The 25230-nt window shown below is 39.0% G+C and overlaps 1 protein-coding gene across 1 annotated transcript in view; it reads left to right on the top strand.

Annotated features, from left to right (window-relative positions):
- The window catches only part of Ccdc6 (coiled-coil domain containing 6), a 107067-nt gene that overhangs the window by 67179 nt on the left and 14658 nt on the right, over window positions 1–25230 (top strand). Inside the window, exons 3-6 of the mRNA XM_020181754.2 lie at window positions 5187–5315; window positions 17379–17482; window positions 19303–19463; window positions 23793–23949. Of these exons, the coding sequence (XP_020037343.1) occupies window positions 5187–5315; window positions 17379–17482; window positions 19303–19463; window positions 23793–23949 (551 nt within the window). The remainder of the gene's footprint in view (window positions 1–5186; window positions 5316–17378; window positions 17483–19302; window positions 19464–23792; window positions 23950–25230) is intronic.

The following is a 25230-nucleotide window of genomic DNA, read 5'->3' as shown; positions in this document are numbered from 1 at the left end:
ATAAGTGTTGGCCAGCATGATAAATTTTATTTTTTTAAGAAAAAACATCTCTGGAAAAAGACATGAGCTTTGCCTTTAATGGCAGTTGCAAATACTCTTTGCTTTTTTGTGCCGTTTTGCTTGTTTGATGCCTGAACCCTCAAGGCATCACTTGGATTTAGGGTGACCATAATATAAGGAAAGCATGGAAGCTGGCCTACTGACTGGATCAGAAAAGGACTTGAATATTATGCTAGTGAGTTTAGACTTAATCTTCAGGTAGTAGGGAGCCTCTTTAGGGCTTTGAGAAAGACATTGAAGTATGAGGGTTTGTCAGCTGGGATGATCTATAGCAAATCTCGAGAGATCCATTTCTCGTGCCTTATGAAGAGGACTAAAAGCCTCAAGTAGACTGGGTCATGAGCCCAGATAGGACAGGGTGTGTTTGACAGCCATTATGGAGGCTGACTTCATGTGATTGATAACTGAAGAGATGTGAGGTTTTGAGCAAGAATAACGGTACCAGTAACAGCAGGGAGGAGGTGGAAATAAGAGTGGGCCCAAGAGACACTCAGTGGTGATTGACTGAGGCCGAGGTGGGAGTCTGAGCTCCTGTGCAGAACAGTTGAAAAGTTGGTGCTTGAGAGACAATGTTCTGAGAGATATTTGGGGACATTTTTTCAAAGCTTATATTAATAACCTGGTAATTGTTTTCGATGATCCAGAGAATTAATGTGTTTATTGTTCCATGCAAGGCTTTTTCGTGGTCCCATGAAGATGGTATTCCTTGTTAGTTGTCCATAAACCAATCATGTTGATTGTGGAACAGCAAACAGGTAGTGTTAACTGGTTAAAGCAGAGGTAGGGGCATTTCAGGTATATTCTCAAATTGGTTTGAGAGAGCTAAGTCCTGGGGGTGGCAGCCAGAAGACTTGCCTCACTTGGTAAAGGCTAGATTGACAACGAGCCCAAACCTGCAGAATTAACATTTCACAGCCTGAAACTTGGCAAACTTCCCCGTGTGTTGGATGGGAGGGCCAGCTCAACAGCCAGCCTGGGTGTGCACCTGTGGTTCTCCCAGGTGAGTGTTTTGATACCTCTACCTACCTGGGAGAATTTTGCTGAGAATAAAAAGTCATTTGGAACACAGTTCTTGAATCTCTTACATAAGAAGCCTAGTTCATTTGGTTCCAGAAAGCCCTTGTGTATTATAAAGGCAACAATTAAATTGTACTGATCTACAATTGTGCCTTTGCTTATGGCTTCTTCAGTTACATTAATACTTTTTTTCATACTGGATCCCAAGGAGTATACCTTTATTTATATAGCCCTAATTCCATTAAAAAGGTGACTTTCTAGGGGAACATCTGTTTCATAATATGATTCTAGTTGCACAGGGAATATTTTGTTAATGTTAACTGAACCTGACCAACTAAGGGCTGTAAAACTTTTCCATAATCTTTGAAATCGACTTTATAAAAGTGCATTTATGATTTCAAAAGCCCAACTTTCAATCTGCCTAAGCATTTAGTTTTAGAGACATAAAGAGAAAACCACATTTTATTTAAAAATATATATATAATTTTCCCGATTATTTACTTCTGAGTTTGAATTATTTGTGTTTTAGTTCAGAATCTCTGATCTTTCTGAAAGATTTAAAACTGCTCACATGGCAATATGTTTAGACCTCCAATTAGAAAGTTAAAATCAAACATTGAAGAAGGGCTGCAGAGATGAAAGTGCTGATAGCTAGTTTTGGCTTGGCCTGCACTAGGCTTCCCTAGAGGGTTTTTTCTGTTTGTGGTACCATGAACTGCAGTTTCAAAAAAGGCTGGTGTTGGTTCAAGCATTGAATATCCCTTTCTTGACACATTTAGAATCAGAATTTTGAATTCCATTTTTCTTTTAAATTTTGTAGTATTTGTATATACCTCATGAGATACATTGGGGATGGGACCCAAGACTTAACATGAAATTCATTTAAGTTTCATAGACACCTTATGCACATAGCTCGAGGTAATTTTCATACAGTATTTTTAGTGCACCTGAGTTTTACTATGACCCATCCATCACCTGAGGGCAGGTGAGAATTATTAATGCTACTTTTCATTTGTAGCATTATGCTGGCACTCGGTTTCAGGTTTTGGAACATTTTGAATTTTTGGATTAAGGGTGTACAACCTTCATCTATTAAAACTTCTGAATTAATCTATTAAGACAGTTTCTAAATTTTTCTCAGGCTAATTGTGTGATGCAAACTCCATTAGTTCCTCAAAGTCTCTTCCCTGCATATCTGCCTTCTCCCCTTTGTTTGTCTTAACCTTCATTTCGTAATTTTGGAGGCTTGAGGTATTTCTTTATTTCTCAGTTTCTCTTTTTCTTGGTGGTTTCATTGTTCTAAAGAAGAACCACATTTTCTCTCTTTTCACTATGCAGAAACTTCATGACTGCTTATAAATTTCATGTCACCTGACAGGTGGCAGAACAAAGCAGGCAGTAGAGCTGTTTCAGCTCTCTCTTTTGGGGATGATGAAAATTGTGAATCTTTAGCAGAATCTTTAGGTCTCAGGATGCTTGATATGTCCAGATGGGTTAGTGTAACCCAGGGACCTTACTTGAGTCCTGCTAACAACAGCTTCATCATCCGGTTTTTCTTAGGGCATAGCTCTTGAGAGGAAAAAGCCTCCTCAATTGGGAGCTTTTATAGCCTTTGTCACTATTCAGACAGCAGTCACAAAGGAAATACCTAATCAGATATTGACAGAGTTAGACCATCTGTCTAATTATGACTATTTCCCTGCAAACCAATGAGATCCTCACAGATTAACATTCTGTGACATGCACTGCTTGGTGGGCAAGACATTTTGCAGTGTTAGATTGGAGCCTTTATTTTAATTTACCTGGCACAGAAGCATAATGCTTTAAAAAAAGAAAAGCAGAAAAGAGGGGATTCTCAAATAAAATGGCAACAATTAAAAACATATTGTCAGAGAACCAGCTAGCATATTTAAAAAATACCTTTATATGCAAATGGTTTAGTTCATCATTTCTTTAAAACTAGTAGATACACCTAGTGTTCGTAAGCTATCTGAGGGCATGGATGATATCTTAAGTATAAATTTTATTTATGACTGTTACCTTTAAATAGAAGACACATGGCAAATGCTTACTGAATAAAAAGCATTCGATAAGATATACATATTTTGCCTATTTTTTTTGTAAGTATTATTTGTTCCATTGGGGTCTTTGTGTCTGACATGTGGGGATTCTTCTTGTTCCCTGTCATTCTTAGTTCTTTTTTTAATTTTTTCTTTTCTTTTTTACTATATTATTGTTGTACTGGGGGTACATTTTAACATTTACAAAAGTTCTTACAAAATATGATAGTTGAATTCACCCCTCCCCATCATTCTCCTTTATCCCCCCACCTTCCCATCCCTGAAATAGTTTCAACAGGTCTCATTTTTCTGTCTTCATACATGAGTACATATTTCCACCACATAACCCTCCTTTACCCTTTACTTATATCTTGCCCCCTCCCACTGGTACCAACCCCCAGACAAGACCTGTTTTACCTCCCTGTTCTCTGTTTTTGAAAAAAGTAAAGCATCCTAATTGCTGCTTAGTCTTACAGAACCTGAGTTTTAAAGTGCTAGCTAAAAATAAACTTGTCATTGTAAGCACCTCCTCACATCTGTTTCCCCCCCTGCCTAGGGGCCCCTGCAAGGTTGACCAGCTCATTTTTTTTTTTTTTGAGTTGCACATCAGAAATAGTTGGAGAGAAAACAGCACTCATCTAGTCAATATTTCCAGTGTTTGGAAGGCTATGTCAGATTTAAAACTTACTTTTTTTTTTTTTTAAATACAAGTATGTTCTTTGAGAACTGTGAAAATTGAGTCAAATCTGGAGAGAGGGATGGGTATGGCTACTTTTGAGGCTGACCAGGCCCAGTCAAGCTCTCTCAGTTGTCTATCGCACCCCATGGAGTGCATATACAGAGATACTGCTCCCCCTGGGTGAGCACACATGGCGTATTTTCTCCTGTGTTTAATTTGGCTTTCTAAACACCAAGCTTGTGCTAGGCACTAGTGGGTGATGGAGTCTAGAGGCAACTTCTCTTGGGTTTGCTCAGGTGCAGCAGGTGAGCATGGGTTTGGGATTCAGAATGGACTGTGGCTCTTTAACTTTCCAAATGTATTGTGTTGGTCCAGTGATCTTTGTGTCATGTATAAAATGGATGTGGTAGGGCCTTGAGGCATGGCTCAAGCAGTAGAGCAAAAGCATGAAGCTCTGAGTTCAAACCCCATTACTGCAAAAGAAAAAGTAAAAATGAATAAAATGTAAGTGATTGTTCCTGTCTTAATGCATGTTCTGAAACTAGTGTCCAGTGTCTACCCAAAGAAATTATTTCAAAGGTAAAATTAAGCGTCATGTATTTCACTGTGGTTCTGAGACATTGGTTCAACCCCTGCTATGGATCACCAAAACCCCGCAGAAGAGAGGGTTTGAAATAATGCATGATAATTAATGAAAACCTCAGATTGTCCTGTATCCACTAGATTAATTTCATTTCCTTTTAGTTTTGAAGTTTGAAATAATTTTCTAAAATCTTTGCTCTCTCGCATGTTTTTTAGGAAGGATGTACAATTTCATCATGCAAAAAAACTAATGGCATTTCTTTTTGCCAAAACATGCTTACTTATACATTGGAAAATAGCTTAATAGTTCTGAAAAATTTACTAAATATATTTTGTGATTGTGACCTCTTTGTAGACATAACACAAATCTGAGTAAACTTTTGTTCATGTAATAAAAGCTTACAGTGTAAACTTTCTATTTTTTAAAGTTTCTTAATTTGTATGCCCTCAGAATAAAACTTAAAAGGGACCTGAAGTGTATATGTTGAAAAGTGAGTTTCCTTCCCTACCTCATTCCCCAACCTCCCAATTCCTTTATACAAAAAAGGAATTAAAATCTGCATTTAATGATGCCTTGGTATTTCTTGTATTTGCCTTATAATTTGTGGTTTTTAGGAAGCAGTCAAGAATGGGCAGGTTTCCAGACATATATTTGGATGTATGAGCAGGCGTGGGTAATACCGTCTTTGTGATGAGGCCTCTTACTCAGTGTCATAGTTTTTGGAGCCAGTGTTTGCATGACTTTTGAGTATCTTGACTTCTATGTCTGTGTTCTTTTCATTTTCCAGTTGCAACATGAGAAAGCTGAACTGGAACAGCACCTAGAACAGGAGCAGGAATTCCAGGTCAACAAACTGATGAAGAAAATCAAAAAGCTGGAGAATGACACCATTTCTAAGCAACTTACATTAGAGCAGGTAAGCATCTCTAGTTGCCAGCTTTCTCATGATCAACCAGTTCTTTCCAACTTTGATGCCCTGAGGAATAGGAGTGAAAAATATTCCACTTGTTCTTTCACAATGGAGACTTCATTTCTGAAGTAAGCATTGGCAAGTTTACATAGTCCCTGCCCATTCACTAACACACTCTCTCTCTCTCTCTCTCTCACACACACACACATACACATACACACACACACACACACACACACACATACACACACACACACTGGAGATATGTGGTGGTATACTGATTTATAGCAGGAAATGTCAGGTTCCTTTTTGTAAGGCAAAGGGGGAAGAATGTTTTTAACCACAGGATCGTTTCTGTGAAAGTTCTTGAAACAGTGTTGTGTGGATCTAAAAGCTTCTTTCAAGGGTTCTTTATAGAAAACAATGAATGTTTTGCTTCTTTGAATTATTAGCAATTTTATATGAATGCTATCTTCTCAGCTAAACTTGTTGACACTGATAGGGATGCCTAGACCTGATAACTCATCCTAGATCAGCTATGACTATGATAACCTTAAATTGAATTAACTTCTCTGAACCCAAGTTTTCCATTTGTAAACAGGCAGAACAGACTAAAATCAAGAATGGCAAACTAAAAGGTACAAAAAGTAGAAATTAATAGCACATAATCCTTTAGTCTGAGGCCTGTGGCAGGTATTAGTATTGATCATAGAACTTACCTTGGAAGTCCAGACTGGTCCTTATTGTACTCCTCTATCACCTGATCTGTAGGCAGCCATTACCACTCCATCCAGTTGGTGTGTGAGAAGACAGACCTGATGTCCCTAGCCACATGCCCTCTGATGACTTTTCCTACTGGAGTGTTCTGAAATCCTATAAGTTATAAGGGGTTGTCCACCATGTACAGCTACTTGGGTTACCATGTAAGATTCAAAAGATTGACTACTGTGTCCTAACTCTTTGTCTTGTAGGTTCTGATTGCCATTAAGATTATCTGGCTAAGTCCTTCATTCACAGTTGTGGGCTTTGTCTCAAATTCAGGGTCTTTTCTATATGTCTGACCCTGTGCTGATTACGGACTGCTGACTGGTTCATTAATGACTCTCAGGCCTGCTCTAATTTTAATATTTTACCTGAGAATAAAACTGCAATGGGAACAAAAGAATTGAGGGGAAGTTGGGGTTTATTTCCATCTAATTTTGACTTGTTGTTTTGTGTTATTCTTATGTTTATCTATACAAAAATATCAAAGGGGGAAATATTGCTGTGTTTTCCAGGACTATGAATGTCTGTAAAAAATTTCTTCATCCCTTCCATGTAAAAGGGAAAAAGAGGTTAGTTTTCATGAGTTGGCTATTTTTTTAAAAATCCAGAGTAATTCATTGTTGCCATTCATCTCTCAAATTTACATGCAATGTCAGAACTTAGTAGCACCTCCCCCAAGTTTAAAGTTTTTTTGTCTAATGTTCACCGATTTAATTCCTCGAAGAGACAATAGCTCTCATCTGTTTAAGTTTAAACTTTGAGAATTCTTGATTTAAGTCCTTCACACACCAAGTACTTGTTATTTGCTTGTTAATCAAGAGCCAACCAAGTGGCCAAGTGAAATTGTCAAGTAGTTGGTATTGTGAGAACCTGGCCATGCTGGGTACCAATATTTTAAGCAGCTTTCTTGGTCTTGTGTTTGTTCTGAGGTTCCTGAGGAGGCTGGAGGCTTGCTAGGCTGTGACCCCTAGGCTTTAGCTCTGGCCACAAGGTGGAGGTAGTGAGCTAGTGTCAGAAGCGGGCGGTCAGTCTGATCTCAAAGACCCTGGGAAGAAAGGAGACCAACTGTTTACAGGTCTCAAGACCCTTTGCAGACCTTAGTGACCTGACCTCCTTCAAATGAAGTTTGAGGCATGCGTGCTGTATGAGTTTACAGACTTAGGGAACTTTCAGCCGATTTCAGATACTGGCAATAAATAAGATTTCTGTAATGGAATATGTGCATTGCAAAGCCTTGTGCCTCAAGTAACTTCAGATTCAGCATATAAAGCCCATATTTTAATTAAAAACAGAAAAACTTAACATCATAACCCCTCACCTTTGTTTCAGGTGTGTCCAGGATGATTAAATGTTGAGATTTTTACTCTGTATTTGGTTCAACTGCAAATAGTTGCAGTCAGCCTTTAGGAGGAGTGTTTGGGTTTTTTTCTACAAGAGAAATAAATCTCTTTGAGTTTCCAAGGATATAATCTGACCAGTTCCTGTGGTGATCTCTTGTGATTACCTATATTATATGATAATATAACATATTATGTTAACATTTAAAACTTGGAATTTTCTTTCCATGTCAGGAAATCTTGATCCAAATAATGTTTTCTGCCAAGAGGGGAGAAGTTCCTTCCTTGTCTCCTATTAAAAGGCTTATTCAGTAGGTGAGGTTTAGCTGCTCAGATTATGAGGACATCTGTGCACTTGACTCAAGAAATGCTGTTGACAAAAATCGTATGTTCTCCCTCATATGTGGACATTAGATCAAGGGCAAACACAACAAGGGGATTGGACTATGAGCACATGATAAAAGCGAGAGCACACAAGGGAGGGGTGAGGATAGGTAAGACACCTAAAAAACTAGCTAGCATTTGTTGCCCTTAATGCAGAGAAACTAATAGCAGATACCTTAAAGCAACTGAGGCCAATAGGAAAAGGGGACCAGGAACTAGAGAAAAGGTTAGATTAAAAAGAATTAACCTAGAAGGTAACACCCACGCACAGGAAATCAATGTGAGTCAATGCCCTGTATAGCTATCCTTATCTCAACCAGCAAAACCCCTTGTTCCTTCCTATTATTGCTTATACTCTCTCTACAACAAAATTAGAGATAAGGGCAAAATAGTTTCTGCTGGGTATTGAGGGGGGGAGCGGGAGGGGGTGGAGTGAGTGGTAAGGGAGGGGGTGGGGGCAGGGGGGAGAAATAAACTAAGCCTTGTATGCACATATGAATAATAAAAGAAAAATGAAAAAAAAAAAAGAAATGCTGTTGTTTCAATATAGTTTATCCATGAAAGGGTCTTGTGCTGGAAGCATGGTCCTTCGTGTGGAGATGTTGGGAGGTGGTGGAACCTTTTTGAAGAGGTGGAGCTTAGTGTGAGGTAATTAGGTCATTGGGAGGCACTGCCCGGAGAAGGGATTGATGTGGTCCACGAGTGAGTTAGTTCTCAGGAGTTTAAGCTGTTAGAAAAGAACGGACCTGACCCCTGACTCTGTCTGGCTTCCTGCCTTGCCATGTGTTTTCTTCCTTTTGTATGTCTACCATGTGATGCACCAAGGGAGCCATTATCAGAACTGAACTTGATCTTGGGCTTTCAGCCTCCAAAAATCTGTGAACTAAATAAACTTTTCTTCCTTACTACCCACTTTTCAGGTATTTTGTCATAGCAACAGGAAATGGACTAATGCTGTAAAGAAGAAAACAGTGACCATACAACACATTAACTAGACATTTAATCATTATTTGGTGATATTGTACAAAAATAGTGGAATAAATTAGTGGAGTCCTGTGATTAAGCTGATGTATGATGAACAGGATTGCCTTTCTTGTGCCAGATGCCTTACTTTTTTCTTTACTGTAATTGCCCCAGTGTAACTTTCTCAGTTATGCATAGAATTTGGGGGTATATTCTCTTATCTAAATTGTCTTCCTCTCCCAAAGCATTAAAGCCCATATTTAAGGCTGGATTTAGGATAGATATGGTAATTTCAGTTCATTAGCATCCATTTGTAATGGCAACATCTTACCCCAAATTACCTACAGAGAAACTTCACTGGAGTCAACTTTCCCTTCTACCCATAACAGACTATGTAAGCACAGGCATGAAATTTGACCTTTTTTGTGAAGCAGGCACAGTATTTAATTTGGAGGTTATGGGAAAGAATTAATCTTCCATTCTTCCTCTTTTATACTCCACTTATATTGATCTTTTACTCTTCTGATGCAGAGTTGTTCAAATGTGAACTATAGTAAAAGAAATAAATTTACATGATAATTTAGTTTACTGATTATTATGTCACTGTATGTATGACTGCAGTGAGTTTCCTAAGATAATTCTTATGTGCTTTGCACTGACTTTCTCTTCAGTCCTGTTTCATTTTCAGGAAAATGGGGCTCACAACAGACTAAACCGATTTCACAATCCAGTATTGGGTTGTGACCTGCAGTTTGAAAAACATGTTTTTGAGTGCCAAATGCTTCACTGCTTCCAGATCTTTGTTTCCCCTGCCTAGAGCACCTTCTCTCAGCACTCCTCTAGTCAGCTAGGTTCTTGTGCTGTAAACTGTTTCCATATTGTTCAGTCATCTGTAACGCTTGGCATACTGTTCAGTTCTTTCCCATAAGTTCCCTATAAGGCAAAGGAGGGCAGGGAGGGATACCTGGCCATCCTATTCCTGGCAATTCACATCTTGTAAATTCTTCCCAAATTATAGCTGCTCTCAGTAATAAACGTTGTTATCTATTTCCTATAGTACTTTGTCTTACCCATTTTCCAGGAAAACAGTTGAGGTTCAACTGTTTCACCACCTTCCTTGACTTGTTTGTTCATCTCTTTACTTTATGAATCTATTTATGCTCATGTGCCATTTGTGGCCCTGGCCCTCCTTCCTCCTTTCCTCCCTTCCTCCCTCCTTTCCTCCCTCCTTCCCTCCCTCCTACCTCCCTCCCTTCCTTCCTTCTTCTCCCTCCTCTCTCCTTCCCCTTTCTCTTCTTTTCCTTTTCTGTTTTTGGGACAGGGTCTTTCTGTGTGGCACAGACTGGCCTTAAACTCATGATTCTCTTGCTTCAGCTTCCCAAATACTGACAAAATGTTTCTTAACTTCGCAGATAGCATGGCCATACGGGTCTTGTTTGGAATTCCACTGGGGCTAACAGCTCCCCTAGCAGATTCTGGCAGTGGGAAGAATCTGTTGTAAAAGTGCCAGGTGGCACCTGCTGGTTTCTATGTGCCATTTTCAAAGCCCAAGGAATAGATGTGTTCCTTGAGGATTCACTTGAATTAAGGAGATGAATTTAGTGACCACCCAGCATACTTTCAAGTTTGATTTCAAATACTAATCTCAAATTACAGACATCTTGAAACATTTTTATAAATTCAGTGTTTGAATTGTAAAAGTAACCCATTGCTCTTTCGAGAAAATTTAGAAAACAAGTACAAAATAGTACAAAAATGTAAAAACATTACATTTGACCATCCCCTAACAACAGCTGTTGATGTTTCCCCTTCTCCATCTTTCCTTCCTTTTCTCTGCTATTCCTCCTTTTTAAACATGGCTTGTGCATAATTTGCTGCCCTTTAAGAAAGTTTTTTTTTTTTTTTTTAATATAAAACATGAGAACTTATGTCTGCTCCCTGAGAAAAGCTGCACTGGAGCACAGGCAGGCATAATCATAGTAAACCCTGAAGTGGCTGCACAGGAAATCCTTGAGGATGTTTCAATTGCTTTGAAAGCTTGTGTGCAAGAATCCCACCTTCTGCTTACTCAGAAGAGGTAGGAAATAAACCTCAAGTCATAGATAAAAGTTTTTGTGCCTTGAAAGTAGGCAAAGTAGGATCAGTACCCCATATCCCCAAGAAGCCTCCCTTAGCCGGCTTTCTGTTCAGGTGATTTGTTTTTTGATCTTGGAGGTGATGGGATGTCATGAAACCAGCTGAGAGGTCCCAACTCTAGGCCTCTGAAAGCAGGCTGTGAGCTCTGTCAAGGTTCAGAGCTAAGTCTCTATGCAGGATGTGAAAGAGGAACAGCCCCACTCCCATTGCATTTCCATTTCAGTTAAGTACTAAACTCACTGTGTTCCATCATCAAACTTTATTTTGAAGCACTTGCCATTTGGGCCAATTTGCATAGATGTTTTATGTGATGGAAGGGCAAAAATTCAAAATGTATGTCCTGTATAAAAGGAGAGGCACCTCGTCATTATCCAGCAGTGTGCATTTTCTGCTCATGCACTGAGAGTAGAGACCTTGCCTATTAAAATGAAGGGCATTGATGTGTTGTAGTAAGGACTATAAAACCCAGATAAAATGACACTTTGTGGTTTCTGGAAATTGTGAAATGCATGAAATCTCTTTTCTTATGACCAGAATGAGAATTTGGCGATGACTCAGAAAAGGCATTCTTAGCTGAACACACGTGGCAAATGAATGAATAGCTAAGTAAAATCAGCATCTCTGTGTGAGGAATGTGGTAATGACAAGAAAGAAATTATTTATCAAGGAAGCTTCCATTTTAGATGAGCATCAGGAAGTTTCCCTGAAGTTCTTTTCTTAACCTATTTCAGGTAGTGGACTGATCTAATAGTATGTTTGGATAGCTGCAGATGTGATTTCTTCCCAAGGACTTCTCCACTGAACTCTTCCTGTAGCTAAAGAATGCATGCCCAGGGCTTTCTGTCATGGTAATTTAGTAGTAAAAAGATCTCCTCTAGAATTGTGAACCCAGAATGCAAATTTTTATAATAGTATGTTGGTGTAAAAGTAAGGAAAATAAGTCTAGAAAACATACCTGTGTGTCTATTTGAAAAAAGTAATTTATGGAGTAGGTAGTTTAAAATAGTAACATTTTCACATCATAAAGAAATAGCAATATGTCCTGAAGTTATGTCAGTTTCAGAGAACAAACCTAAGAATTCAAAGAAAAAAATATCACAGTTTTTGAGAAGAAAAATGATGTAGGCTGTAGTAAAGAAGGCTAACTCTGGGCTGTCTGGGAAATTCTCAGTCTCCCAAGTAGCTGAGCCTTCACTACCATTTATCCTCCAGGAGTTAATTAGCTCCTTTGGTGTTTAATATATAGTGCTTTCTGGGTTTTTTTGGGGGGGAGGCATCTTTTTCTATTTTTCTCTATCACTGCATTTCTAATGTACATAGATAAATTTATTTCCAACAGTAGCTTTAACCTCCTAGACTTGAAAGAAGCCATTCTTCTTCTTCCTCTCCCTTTCTCTTCATTGGCATACTTCCACTAGCTCTTTCTGTGCTCAGTATTTCCTGAGCCACAGGGATGCTCTGGAACATGATCCTAATTCTGAAAACAGTTGCGGCTTGATTAATCAAATAAGTACCTTGAGGAGCAGTGTGGTCTGTGAACACCTGTCTTAATTCATTGGTAACAAAAATTGGCTGCTTGATTGTTTTTTAAAGTATATTTTTCAGAAACCAAGGGTCAAATGTCTTCCAGCCTAAGAGGAGAATTGCTAGGGCTGATAATTCCACTAGTTGCCTGCATAGAAACCAACATAGGTCGTGCTTATGTTTTATTTTACTTATCTATGTTGCTTAATTTATGAAGGGCTTGTCATGGAGCAAGAACTACTGCGCATGGATATCAGTTATTTTCATGTCAGTGGCACATCATATATTTTAATAGTTACTTCATGAATCCCATCAGTGACTTCCTTCAAAGTATGTACAAAACTTGGGTAACTCAGTGGTATGGAAAAGTAAGATGGGATGAGTTTAGAACTTTTGTCATCTTTCCCTTGTAGTACAAACAGAACTGTGCTCATTTTCTTATTCTGATTTAGTCATTTTATGAATATTGTGTTGATATTTTTCCAGGTAATTCTTAGTATCTCTAGGTCAGCACTATGAATACTTGAACATATGTGATTACATAATAACGTGATAGGAAATTGGCTGAGCTATTAATGGCTTTCAGATATAACTTATGCTGGAAGGTTTTTAGAGGTTGTAAATCCCAACACCTACTTGTTTTCTTAGGATTTGCCTCTTTGTCACTAGGCTTGGTTAATATAGGTTTTAGAGTATTTTGCTATTTCTTTTTATAAACTTTAGGAGTGCTCCTTATATCATCATGCCTTTTATCATATGTTGCAACAACCTTCTGTCTGTATTTTTGCTTTGTCTAATAGCCTTTATTTCATGGTGTTTTCCTTCTATTTATTATGTCTGGATTAGTAAATGTCTTAGTTGTAATGGGCTGCTTTTGAAAATTTATTTTTAAGTCAGATATTTAGAGTGCAAAATACATTTTTCCATAGTAATAATGATAAAAAGATGATTAGACTCAACCCTTTCAGAGTAGATTCACAATCCTATAGCTGATCCCAGCGCTCAAGCTAAAGTTCTCTTTAGGAGTTTTTGCTAAGCATACTTTTCCCTCATCCCTACGGCAGCATCAGAGTTCTCTTTAAATGTGAAAAGTCCTGTCAGTCTCTACCTTTTCTGTTTTCAGTGGTGGACAGTACCTGTCTGCTAAAAAGGCACAGGTTATCAGGCTGTGAATTCAGATGTTACAAGTACTTTATCCATTGAGGAAGTTCTAAATTTAGTTTGGGAACATAATAAGAGCTCTGGTGCTCTTGATCTGATGTAGTTAACCTGCAATGAGAAGTACAGCTATTGCATAGGAGTAAAGAATTTGAAAAGCCATTGAACTGAGTTGATTACAGAGCAGTCTTTCAGGTGAATATTCTGCCAATCAACTGTATCCATTGGTGCTGGGTATTTGCAGAATAATCAGTCAGGAGGTGCTTGGATTGGCTAGAGAATTAGATGTCTCACTATGGATGAGTGAGTACCCACTGCATAATCACTGAATTTAAAAACAAACAAATAATAAGGAGCAAAAGCAAAAAACAGTAATCGCAGTTACTCCAGAGGCAGAGATTGAGCAGATCATGGTTTGAGGCCAACTCAGAGAAGAAGTTAGTGAAACACCATCTCAACAAATAAACCACACGTGGTGGCACATGTCTGTGGTCCCAACTATGGGGGAGGCCATACGTAGGAGGATCACGGTCCATGGCTAGCTCCCAGCAAAAACACAAGAGACCTCTCTGAAAAATAACAAAATGCAGAAAAGGGCTTGAAGCATGGCTCAAGCCATAGAATAGCTGTCTAGCAAGCTTGAGGCCCAGAGTTCAAACCCTGTACTATCAAACACAACAACAAAAAACCATCAGTAGGTAGGAGCGATTGTTTTAGATAGACCAGCATTCTAAAAGCACTGCTTCACTGGGCTGATGCTTTTGTCTCTAGGAAGAATTTCCAACTTCTTATCTTGGAAAATTAACATGTACTGTAGGTTTATGATGACTGGGACTATGTTAGCACTGAAAATCTGCTGTCTGACATGGCAAAACTGATGTGTGTACTCTTGGGCTGTTATGTATATATAATGTGGAATTAGGTGGCCAGGAAGTGGCGGTGAGGCAACTTCAATGAAGAATGTAAGGGAAAATTAATCCAGCCATTCTGTTTTTCTGTCTTTAATGCCACTGAGAACTCCTCAGCAGTGCTGATAAGTTGTGATTCTTAAAGCTGGAAAAACAAGAGACCCTGATCTTTGTAAAACTGAAGATAAAACATAGACTCCTACAACACTGCCAGGCATTGTCATGGAATACTTGAGAATCCAGGCTGCTGAGCTCGGGGCTGCCATGATGTCTGCTTCATGGAAATGAATTAATGGAGCAAACTGGGGTCAGCAAACCTGCATTTCTCTCCCAGGGAACCAGGGTCTGCTGATAAGGGTAGTAGATCAATAGTTACCAAGAAGTAGCTGAGATTCATGTATGTTTTCATGTTCCCACCTGATTCTGAATACAGTTCCTTGGATTCCCTAAGCTGCCTTAATTCTTCACCATCAGCCATCCAACAAATCTGCTACCTCCAAGTACTGTTGACAAAGAAAATAGGCTCATAAGCCCCAGCATAATTTACCTTAAATCCTACTTTCAATCAAGATCCTCTATTGCTTATTGGATGGAACCCAGCAACACTGGCTGCCATGGTGACCAATATTCATTTCTACCTTAGAGGTACTACTTTGCCCCAGTCATGTCATCTCCTCAACTCAAAAATGAAAGGGTAGATTTAGGTGATCTCTTTTGGTACCTCTAGCAGCAAAATCTGAGACTAAAGTAGCTCGAGACTAGACCTGCCATCTTGAAGCTGAGCAGAGAATGATGGGATGGGATAGGGTGGGGTGGGGTGGGATGAGATGGGATAGGGTGGGGTGGGGTGGGGTGGGATGGGATGGGATAGGGTGGGGTGGGATGGGATGGGATGGTAGTCCAGAAAAGGAACCCAGAGTCCTCTGGGCCAACCTTCTCATTTCACGGATAAGGATGCTGAGACCCATGCAGGCAGTTGAGCTACTCAAAGCCACATACCTAGAAAGTCTCACAGCTTTTTCTGAAATTTGCTTTTCAGTTACTGATGAGCATTATGCATTACCACTCCAAAAGTGTGCATTTTACTAGATCCCATACTACAAAATGATGCCTTTGTGAATTGTTTTCATGTTTAACAACTATTTCTTATAATGCTTTTAGCTTTTAGGGAAACACTGAAACAGGGTCTTCAAAGGGTAAATGCCTTCGAATTGTGTTTTCACTTTTTTTTTTAAGAAATGACTATGGATTGTACTTCACAGCTTGACCAACTATGTCATGAGCACAAAGAATCACAAATTCAGTGGTCATTCTGTGAGGTGTTTCAGGGTTTCTTCTTTGTTGGAGGTAGGGACTGCTTAACATTCTGAGGGGCATTTGCATGTTAGCCAGCTCCCAGTTCATAGCACAAAATACTTGTGACTTATTCTGACTCTCTGTCTCCTTTCTACTTCTTGCTCTTGAATCGTTCAGAGTCACAGTCCATCATGCAAACAAAGTATTTTGAAGCTCTGTGTTTAGTTTGCTGTGTGATCTTGGCTCATTTATTTGTCTAGTAAGCTTCTGACATATATTAATGGCTTATAGACTGCCAGATGTTGTTGTAGACACTGGGGATACATACGTGAATGAAGCATTCAGGTGTGGAGGCCTTAGAGAGCTTACATTATGCTGCAACAGAAGTAGAACAATAAGCAGAGATGGCAGTGATCATAGACCGCAAATATTGAGTGCTTTCTAAGAGCCAGTCAGTTGTTAACAATTTGCATGCGTTCACTTACTTTTATGGCTCACAATAACCAAATGAACCAGACATTTTTTAATCCTTCACTTTATAAATAATGGAAATCTGTCTAGTAATTTTCCCAGACTCTTGTAATTAGTAATTTATGGAACTAGGATTTGAACCCAGATAGTTGACTCAAGGTCTATGATCATAACCACCTCATTCTACTGCCTTTCTGAGAGAAGTATAATTAAGGAGTCCTTTCTAATATATTACCTGCTACTTTGCAAATGTACCTAAAGTTATAGGAAATACTTTATTCACGCGACCTGTCATTTCTACAGCTATTTTCCCAGCTCTTTTTAAATTCATGCTTCTTTCACAGGAATATCCTTTTTTCACTTACTATATTGACCTTTAGTAAACTGAAGTTCTGTGAAGGCAAAAATTTTTGACTCCTTGGTCCATTGCTACAGCCCAATTATCCAGTGTCTAGCATTATTCTCAGAATTTATTGTGTATTGCTCTTTATTGATTGATTAGGTGAATTTTCCTATGTTTGCTTCATCTTATGAAATAGAATACAATTTGGGATTCCCTCCCTAATTTCATGCCTTCCCCCAAGTCAAATTCCCCTTCTTTCCTAAATCCTCAGGATAGTGTGTATAGTGAATTTGGTATTTATCATTTTCATGCATGTTTTTATATATTAGTACATATTTATGTATATCCATTAACCAGTAGAGCTGGTTCCAGGCTTTTAGACATTATTTATATAAACGGTAATGTTAACTTTCTGATTTAATTTGAACTATATGCAGGACTAAGGAACAAATTAGAAAAGTCTTGTACCATCAGTAAACAGAATCCCTCCTTCAAGACCTGTCTAAGGAAGACTTTCCATGCACTGTGAATAAATGCTGAAACTAGATGCAATTCATATACCAGATGACAATTAAGTATTAACCTCCAAGAATGTACCTGCCGTGGTTTTCTGAATTAAAATTTAAGAAATAAATGCATTTAATGTGTCTGTGCCAGAAAATTGACTGTGTCTTTGCAGTTTTTTGTCCACATAAGGGGGTCCTAATGGTTCAATCAAAAAAAAATTTATTAACCAAGTTTTGATGGCCTGCCATTCTCAGTAAAACTTTTTTCCTTCCTTTAGTTGAGACGGGAGAAGATTGACCTTGAGAATACATTGGAACAAGAACAAGAAGCATTAGTTAATCGTCTCTGGAAAAGGATGGATAAGCTTGAAGCTGAAAAGCGGTTTGTTTAGTCTTGCTCTTCAGTGTGTGTGTGGTGGGGTGTGTGTCTAGAGTACTGTTCTGGTTGTGACCAACGGATAACAATGGAACACTTGGGTGTTCCATTCTAACTTGCCAGAGGAAAAAATGTTGAGCCTCTGAACTCTTCCCCTATTGGTCACCAATTGGAGCCTTTGCTCTCTTATTTTTCCAGTAGAATTTCTTTTCATTTGGTGTTTATAAGGCAATGACAGAATTAATCACAGTGCTACTGTTCACCTTCAGATTATTATTTGCACCTTATTGAACTGCTTTCTTTAGTACATAGGATATACTATGTGCTATTGATTATTGTACATCTCTATGGTTTACTTGATTAGGAAGAGTGAGATTTTAATAGGAAAATTACTGTCCATTTGTTTTTAAACCTATTGTAAAGAAATCTCTGTAAATGTTTAAGGTAAAGATTTCTTTGTGTTAAATGTGCATATCTGGATGTGAAATGTCACTCACCAGCACCATGTCTTGCCTCTTTGTTCAAGATACCATCTGGCCCTTATTTTTAACCACTCCATACTTTGGAGATGGAAGGAACAGGGCTTGTAAGAATGGTAGGAAGGTTCTGTCTGGGATGTGTGTGTAAATATAAAGAGTGAGTTTCTTTTGAAAATATTTATTCATTCCCATCACCAGACTCTGGTTTGCTATGCAGAATCCTTCTGCCACAAATACTTGGTTTGGATGCATATTCATAAGTTCTTTTGATTTCTTCTGTAGATTTACAAAATACATTCCACACAACTTTAAGAAAAACAAAAATTAGAGGTACAACTACAAGAAATATTCAAGTTATGATTAAATCAGCTACATTTTACATTATCATAGCAGTACTAGTAAATTGAATTATGAAAGGTTATTTTATACAATAAATGTTGAGATCATTACAATATTTAACATACTAGTTTTCTCAACAAGGGTATACCTAGAAGTAATTTGCAGTTTGCATGTGAGCAAACTCAAGGCTAAAAAGTTAAAAATAAAACAAAAACCAGAAACACCAGCAGCTTATCAAAGGGGGCTAGAGACCTGTTGCCAGTAAGTTTTCCTTTGCAGAATGCAGTTGGAGTGGAGATTTTACATATATTAGTACCAAGTTGAGTTGAGCAATATGAAATGGTCATTTTATAGGTAAGAAGTTGTTGAATATCAGCATTTATGTTCTTCAACCTAATAATAATTGGTAGAAAAGGTGGTACCCCCAATTATTAGCCAAATCATTGTGGTTTGGATTAGTTTTTAACTTTTTACCTTTTCTGTGGCCAGAAGCAAAGGGCCCCTCTGTCCAATTTGCCAAGTTTTTGGTATTAGTTTTGCTGGAAGGAATTTTAGAAGTTGTTTCTTCATGTGACTTTATCCTCCAGAGAGATTCATGGTGGTTCATAAGTTTCACACAACACATTAAGAGAGCAGAATTCTTTACAATTCAGATACCCTAATCAGCAGATAATTCTGAGTTCCTGCTATGTTCAGGCATAATGATCAGAATCAAATGCTACTAAATAGAGGCTTTTCAGTAAAGCTTAGCTACCAGTGGTCATTCAAGAGAAGAAAAAAAGAGGGACTGAGGGATTTGATCCTTCAACTCTGGCTTTTGACCCGAGATAGATACTGGGTAGGGATGACCATAAATAGATGGAAAATGGACAGAGGAGTTTAAGCAACCCTGTGGATTCTGGCAATTAACAGCAGCTTATGTTTAAAACAAACTTTCCAGCTAGCATGTTGTTCAATCTTCTACAGGCAAACTGTTTTTCATTGTCGGAATTTTTCTTTTCAATGAAGAATCCTGCAGGAGAAATTAGACCAGCCCGTCTCTGCTCCACCATCGCCTAGAGATATCTCCATGGAGATTGATTCTCCAGAAAACATGATGCGCCACATAAGGTTTTTGAAGAACGAAGTGGAACGGCTGAAGAAGCAACTGAGAGCTGCTCAGCTACAGCGTATGTGGCTCCCACTTCGTTATTTTTTCTGTCTGTTGAGTTAATGCATTTACCAAATACAGAATATTACTTGTATATGCTGGTGAATCTGCTTTAGTCAAATTCATATTGCATTTTATTACTGATAGACAGGTCATCCTGGAACATATTTTTCAGTAAAAAGTATTAAAATAGCAGAGGGCAAACAGTTTAGAATACTTCCAGAAGATAATTCAAATAATTTCAGTAGGGTCCATAATCACAGGTAATATTTTTAGTCTTCTTTCTCATTTTCATCTGTAGAATTGTGCCAGCCAAACCAGTACAGGAGGCATAAATGCACTTTTGGGATATTAAGGGAGAAAAGAGTATTTATCTTTCTTACTCCTAAATTTATTCTTAGCTGACATTTGTTCATGGTGTTTGAAGAATAAATACTTTGGAATTTATACTTAATATTTTGGAAAATGCCAAGATGGTGAACTGGAAATGAAAGGAATTAGATTTCTGAATACTTGGTTAGGTCCCCATGTGTTTTCTTGGGTCTTTCCTATTCCAGCTGTTTTGGTTGCTGAGATTCCTCTTCATACTAGGTAATACAGTGAAAGGAATGCAGTGAAAAAATGTCTAGCGCTCATCCCTGATCCTCAGCCAACTGGTTCTCACAATCACACATTTTTCTGTATTCTTCCAGATATGTGTGTACGTATAAAATTCTTTTATACAAATAGTAGAACACTAAACATACTCTTCAGTACCTCTCTATTTTCATTTTTTATGTCTTGTAGGTTTTTTCCTTGCTAACACATGTAGAGCTACCTTAGTTCCTGCATAGTGTTTGATGGCATAGATCAACCATAATTTAAATACTCATATACCAAAGGATCCATTTGGTCTGTTATGCCACACCTGCAGTGAACATTTCTGTACACACATCCCAGGTGGATTTGCTTGGTCACACAGAATGTGCATTGATGATTTCAGTCGTTGTTGTTTTTATATTTCTTCTCTGAAGTTCATTGCAAGTTCTACTCCAGTGATGCATCTGGGGTGTTGTATCAGGCTCATCCCTGATCCTTTAAAAAGTATGGTGTGTTAGCTTCCTATTTCTGCTATAACACTTCACCACAAACACAGTGGCTCAAAACAACAAAGATTTGCAACACTGTAGCTCTGGAAGCCAGAGTTCTTAATGTGAGTCTCACTAGGATGAATCAAAGTGTCAGTAGGGCTGTGTGCCCTTCTAGAGGCTCCAGTGGAGAATCCTAGAATCCTTTTTCTTACTTTGTGCAGCTTCTAGAGGCTACCTGCATTCCTTAGCTTGTGGTTCTTCCTTATAGTGACACATTCCCACTTCTGCTTCCTTGTCTCATGTCCTTTCACTCTGATTCCTGTTGGGCCCACCCTGATAATCCAAGATAATGTCCTTATCCCAGAATCATCCTTAGTTTAATCACTACTGCAAAATCCCCTTTCATTGTGTAAAGTAATATCATTTACAGGTGTTGAGAATTACCATGTGGGCAGGGTCATTGTTCTAACACCATACAGGTTTCTGGGTTCCTCCAGGAATAGAGTGTAATACTCTGAATATTTTCTTTCTTTCTTTCTTTTTTTTTTTTTTTTGGTACTGGGGCTTGAACTCAAGGCCTACACCTTGAGCCACTTCACAGCTGTTTTTGTGTTATGTATTTTTGAGATAGGGTCTCTCGAACTATTTGCCCCAGCTGGCTTCAAACCATGATCCTCTTGATCTCTGTCTCCTGAGTAGCTAGGATTACAGGCGTGAGCCACTGGTATGGCTTTCTTTTAAATCCAAGTAATTCTAATGTGTAACTTGGGTTAAAAGAAGTGAGATAAAGAGTCCTCACATAATGTTTTAGACTCTGTTTTTTTCTGTCTTGGGTAGACAAATATTTTTTAATACCTCTTTCCAGTGGTGTTGGTTTGCCTTTCCTTCCTCATTTGTTCTTGTCTTATTGGGCGCAAGGAAAATTTTAGAAGAAATTTGGGAAGAATTTTTCATTCTTACCCCTTGTTCCCTCCTACATGCATGATTAGGTCTTTGAAAAGACTGAGATACCACCAGAGGGAACTCTAAGTGCTATTTCGATTTTGTGAGGACAGAAATGGCTGAACCAAAGCAGCAGTTGGGCTTAGAGGATAAGCCAACGACTTCTCCTTATTCATCTGCCTCATCTTAGATCAGATGACTCGTGACTCCTTTGGCTGCAGCTGTGGCAGTAGTCCCTTAGCCTCCAAGCTCAATGCATGTGAACCTCTCAAGAATTCTTGATTGGGGTGGAGCATTAGAATCTGCTGGGGAGCTTTTAATGAGACCAGGCCTGCTCCTCAGGGATTCCCATTTAATTGGCTTGGGTGGAGTGTGGGCATTTATTTCCTACCCATAAACTTGAAAGGGAAAGCAAAATGTACAGACCACTTTTGGGTCCCTTGAGAGGCACCTCTTTGAAGTTTGGATGTCACCCTCAGCTGACACTATCTTTGACTAAATTTTAGGAGGTGGCTGAATGTGGGGGGAATATGAACTGTGGCCCCTAAAGACCAGGAAGCTCCATGTGTTTGAGAAGGAGGATAACTCACTAATAATTGCAGTCAGGTATGGCCAATGACAGCAGAGGGCACCTGAGAATGCCATGGTGCCAGCCATCTGTGCCTCTGGCTTCTGGGTTAATTGCTGCATTGCCCAAAATCTTCCAATCCTCTGCAGATGATGTTCTTATCTATAGATTATTGTTTCAGGATTCTCCTGCTGACCCTCCAGATGCTAAAGAATTGCCATTTTCTTTGAAAGACAGTGCTTCCTCTTAATTTATTCTCATGATTCTTCAATTTTGGGAAGCTTTCCTGTTTATAAAAGAGAAAGGCACATGCTCCAATGGTCACCCTTGTATTTGGAGAAACAGTAAATGTGCCCTGTAGAGCTAAGAGAAAAATTCTGCATGCTTGCATATTTGGGAAGAAATCATTTAAATCGTTCATATTAAAAGTGTACTTTGTAAATATTTTCCCAGCATGCCTTCAATTAAAGAGACTCTTGCATCTGGAGTAAACAGCAGGGTTTCTGGCTATATTGAAAGCATCCAAGGGATTTAGTTTTTAGTGTACATAATAGTGTTTATAATTCGGATATTTTTATCTGAATTTCTAAAATGAAAACTCCTTTAAGAGCTTTTGTATATTCTGAAATTATGTGGTTTTGGAAATCATCTAACAATTATCAAGTCATCATAGTCATCATTTGTTGGAATGTTAGACTTTAATAGTGTTGCTTAAAACTGATACTATTTTGATGGGCATTAGGAATTGAAGTTGGGTCAGTTTGTGGGGGAGAAACAATCTGTGTGGCATTCAACTTCCTTCTTTCTGGAATTTGCACAAGATTAATAATACAGAGTAGCAGCCTATAGGAAACTCCCTCAGATGTACATGGCTCACTGTGAATGTGCAACTGTTTTTCAGAGGAGAAAAGTATATGGAGATTGTACTAAATTGAGAGATTTGATTCCTAAATTTATCAACTAAAACGGGAAAGGAAGGAAGGAAGAAGAAGAATAGATGCCTAGTTTTATGTTAAGGTTTTTCTGGTTACTTTGTAACAGTGTATTTTGTCTGAGGTTAACCAGAAATGGGACAGGATGTTTTGCCTTTTATTGGAAGGGTGCCATTACAGTGCCACAAAATCCTAGGAAGAAAAACATCCAAATGGCAGGAGAACTTAGCAGAAGAAGATTCTGGAGCCCCATAAAGATGTCACCTCCCCATTTCAGCTCTCTAGGAAAGAGACTCTAAGTGACTCTGCCTGGGTTCAGCCTCCAGCCTGGAAACTGGTGGGCCCTGACCCAGGAGACAGGTCTTCACCTGCTCTCTGACTCAGGCTTGTATGGGCTTGGTACAGTGCTTCTCAGTGCGTTGCCACCACCATGTGCAGTAGGTGTGCTAAAGAGTGACAGGCCCCAGAGATGCCCACAGCATCTGGCGTGGACAGGTAGCCTAAAGGGAGGCCAGTGGGCAGAATCTGTGTCCCTGACTGGACTCCCTCCTCTCCCAGCTCCAGCAAAGGAGAAGCGATGTGGTAGCTGCTAAATGCAGACCCGGCTACAGTTCTTCCACTAAAGCACCTTGGAATGGGAGTGAGTGGGATGAAGATGCCTAGCCTCCCACCACTGCCGGTTAATTTTTTTTTCCTAAATGTAAGTCATTGGAAAACTTGGATATTGTGATAACTTGAAACCCAGATCTCATCTATGTAAGAAAGCAAGAAAGACTGTCCGTAGGAGAGGACAAAATTGATTAAACATGATTTTAATAAGAACTCTGGCTTTTCAGATTCAGAGAAAATGGCCCAGTATTTGGAAGAGGAACGTCACATGAGGGAAGAGAACCTGAGGCTGCAAAGAAAGCTGCAGAGAGAAATGGAGAGAAGAGAAGCCCTCTGTCGACAGCTCTCGGAGAGCGAGTCCAGCCTGGAGATGGATGATGAAAGGTGCATGCATGTCCTGAGTCATGCAAACACAGACATTCCAACAGAACCCTATAAGCCAGCGCCAAGATAACTGTCTTTGCATCCTGGTAGCTATGGAAGAAGATGGCTAAACACATACATTTACTACAGTGATGAATACCATCACGTTAAACAGACGTTCACAATAGGATAAATGCAAAAGATTGAGCATTTTTCCTAAATACAAAGAGAAGGAAAAAAAATTGTCATTCTAAATCATTTGATTGGGAGAGAAATGGAGGCAGAGTTTGCATTTATTTTATTCTGGCAGTTCTGGGGTTTGAATTCAGGACCTTAGTCTTGTTAGGTAAATGTCTGCCACTTGAACCATGCTCCCAGTCCTTTTTGCTTTAGTCAATTTTTTTTGGATAAGATCTCATATTTTTGCCCAGGACTGGCCTCAGACCATAGTCCTCCTACCTATGCCTTCTGCATAGCTGGAATTGCAGGCTTGTACTGCCATGCTCAACTTAATTATTGAAATGGGGTCATGCTAACTTTTTGCCCAGGCTGGCATTGAACCATGATCCTCCCAATCTCTGCCTCCCAAGTAGCTGGAATTATAGGCATGAGCCCCCACTCCTGATCTGAGTTTGCATTATTTCTAAATGTAATCCTATGTTAAATCTGTTTAAAGCATGAGAGCATCTTAATTCCTACACAAGTATAAGCTTGTTTCCAGAAGAAATAATCACATGCATAGACTGAAAGAACCAGCAGGAGACAGGTAGATGTTGTTGAAATCCCAAGGACTTGCTTAACAAGTCTGACAACTTTTGAGTCTGTTTGCAGCTACCTTTTAAAAATAAAACTCATTCATTGCATTCATGTGCCCAAGCCTAGACACTGAACCTCCTTACTGCCCCACTGTGAATGTACTGAAATGAGAGTGTCATTGGTTAACAAGAGCAATTTGTGTCAGTGTTTGTCCCTGTTCCATATCCCTGACCTCTTCTTCCTCCTCTGAACTTGGGAATAAGATGATTGTTAAAATAACCAATAAATCCAAATAGAAAAGAAGCTGTTCATTCAGCAGAGACACTCAGCAGTCAGGGAATGAGCCTTTCTCTGCAATAGCTCATTTGTATAAGGAAATTCCCTGTTCTAAATTAGGCATCCCCAGCCTCCCATAGTCAACATCTTAGTGTCAGAGGTGGATTTGAACCTCCATGGGGTCCCTTCAACAGTGCTGGGCAGTGTCTGAAACCAGGGTCTCTCATGTCTGAGGTGTAGACCTGCTCGTTGATGCCAAAACGTGTTGTC

The sequence above is a fragment of the Castor canadensis genome, chromosome 7 (genome assembly GCF_047511655.1).
Source record: "Castor canadensis chromosome 7, mCasCan1.hap1v2, whole genome shotgun sequence".
Taxonomy (NCBI): domain Eukaryota; kingdom Metazoa; phylum Chordata; class Mammalia; order Rodentia; family Castoridae; genus Castor; species Castor canadensis.
The sequence above is the reverse complement of the archived record's forward strand: the minus strand, read 5'-3'. Positions and strand labels throughout refer to the sequence as shown.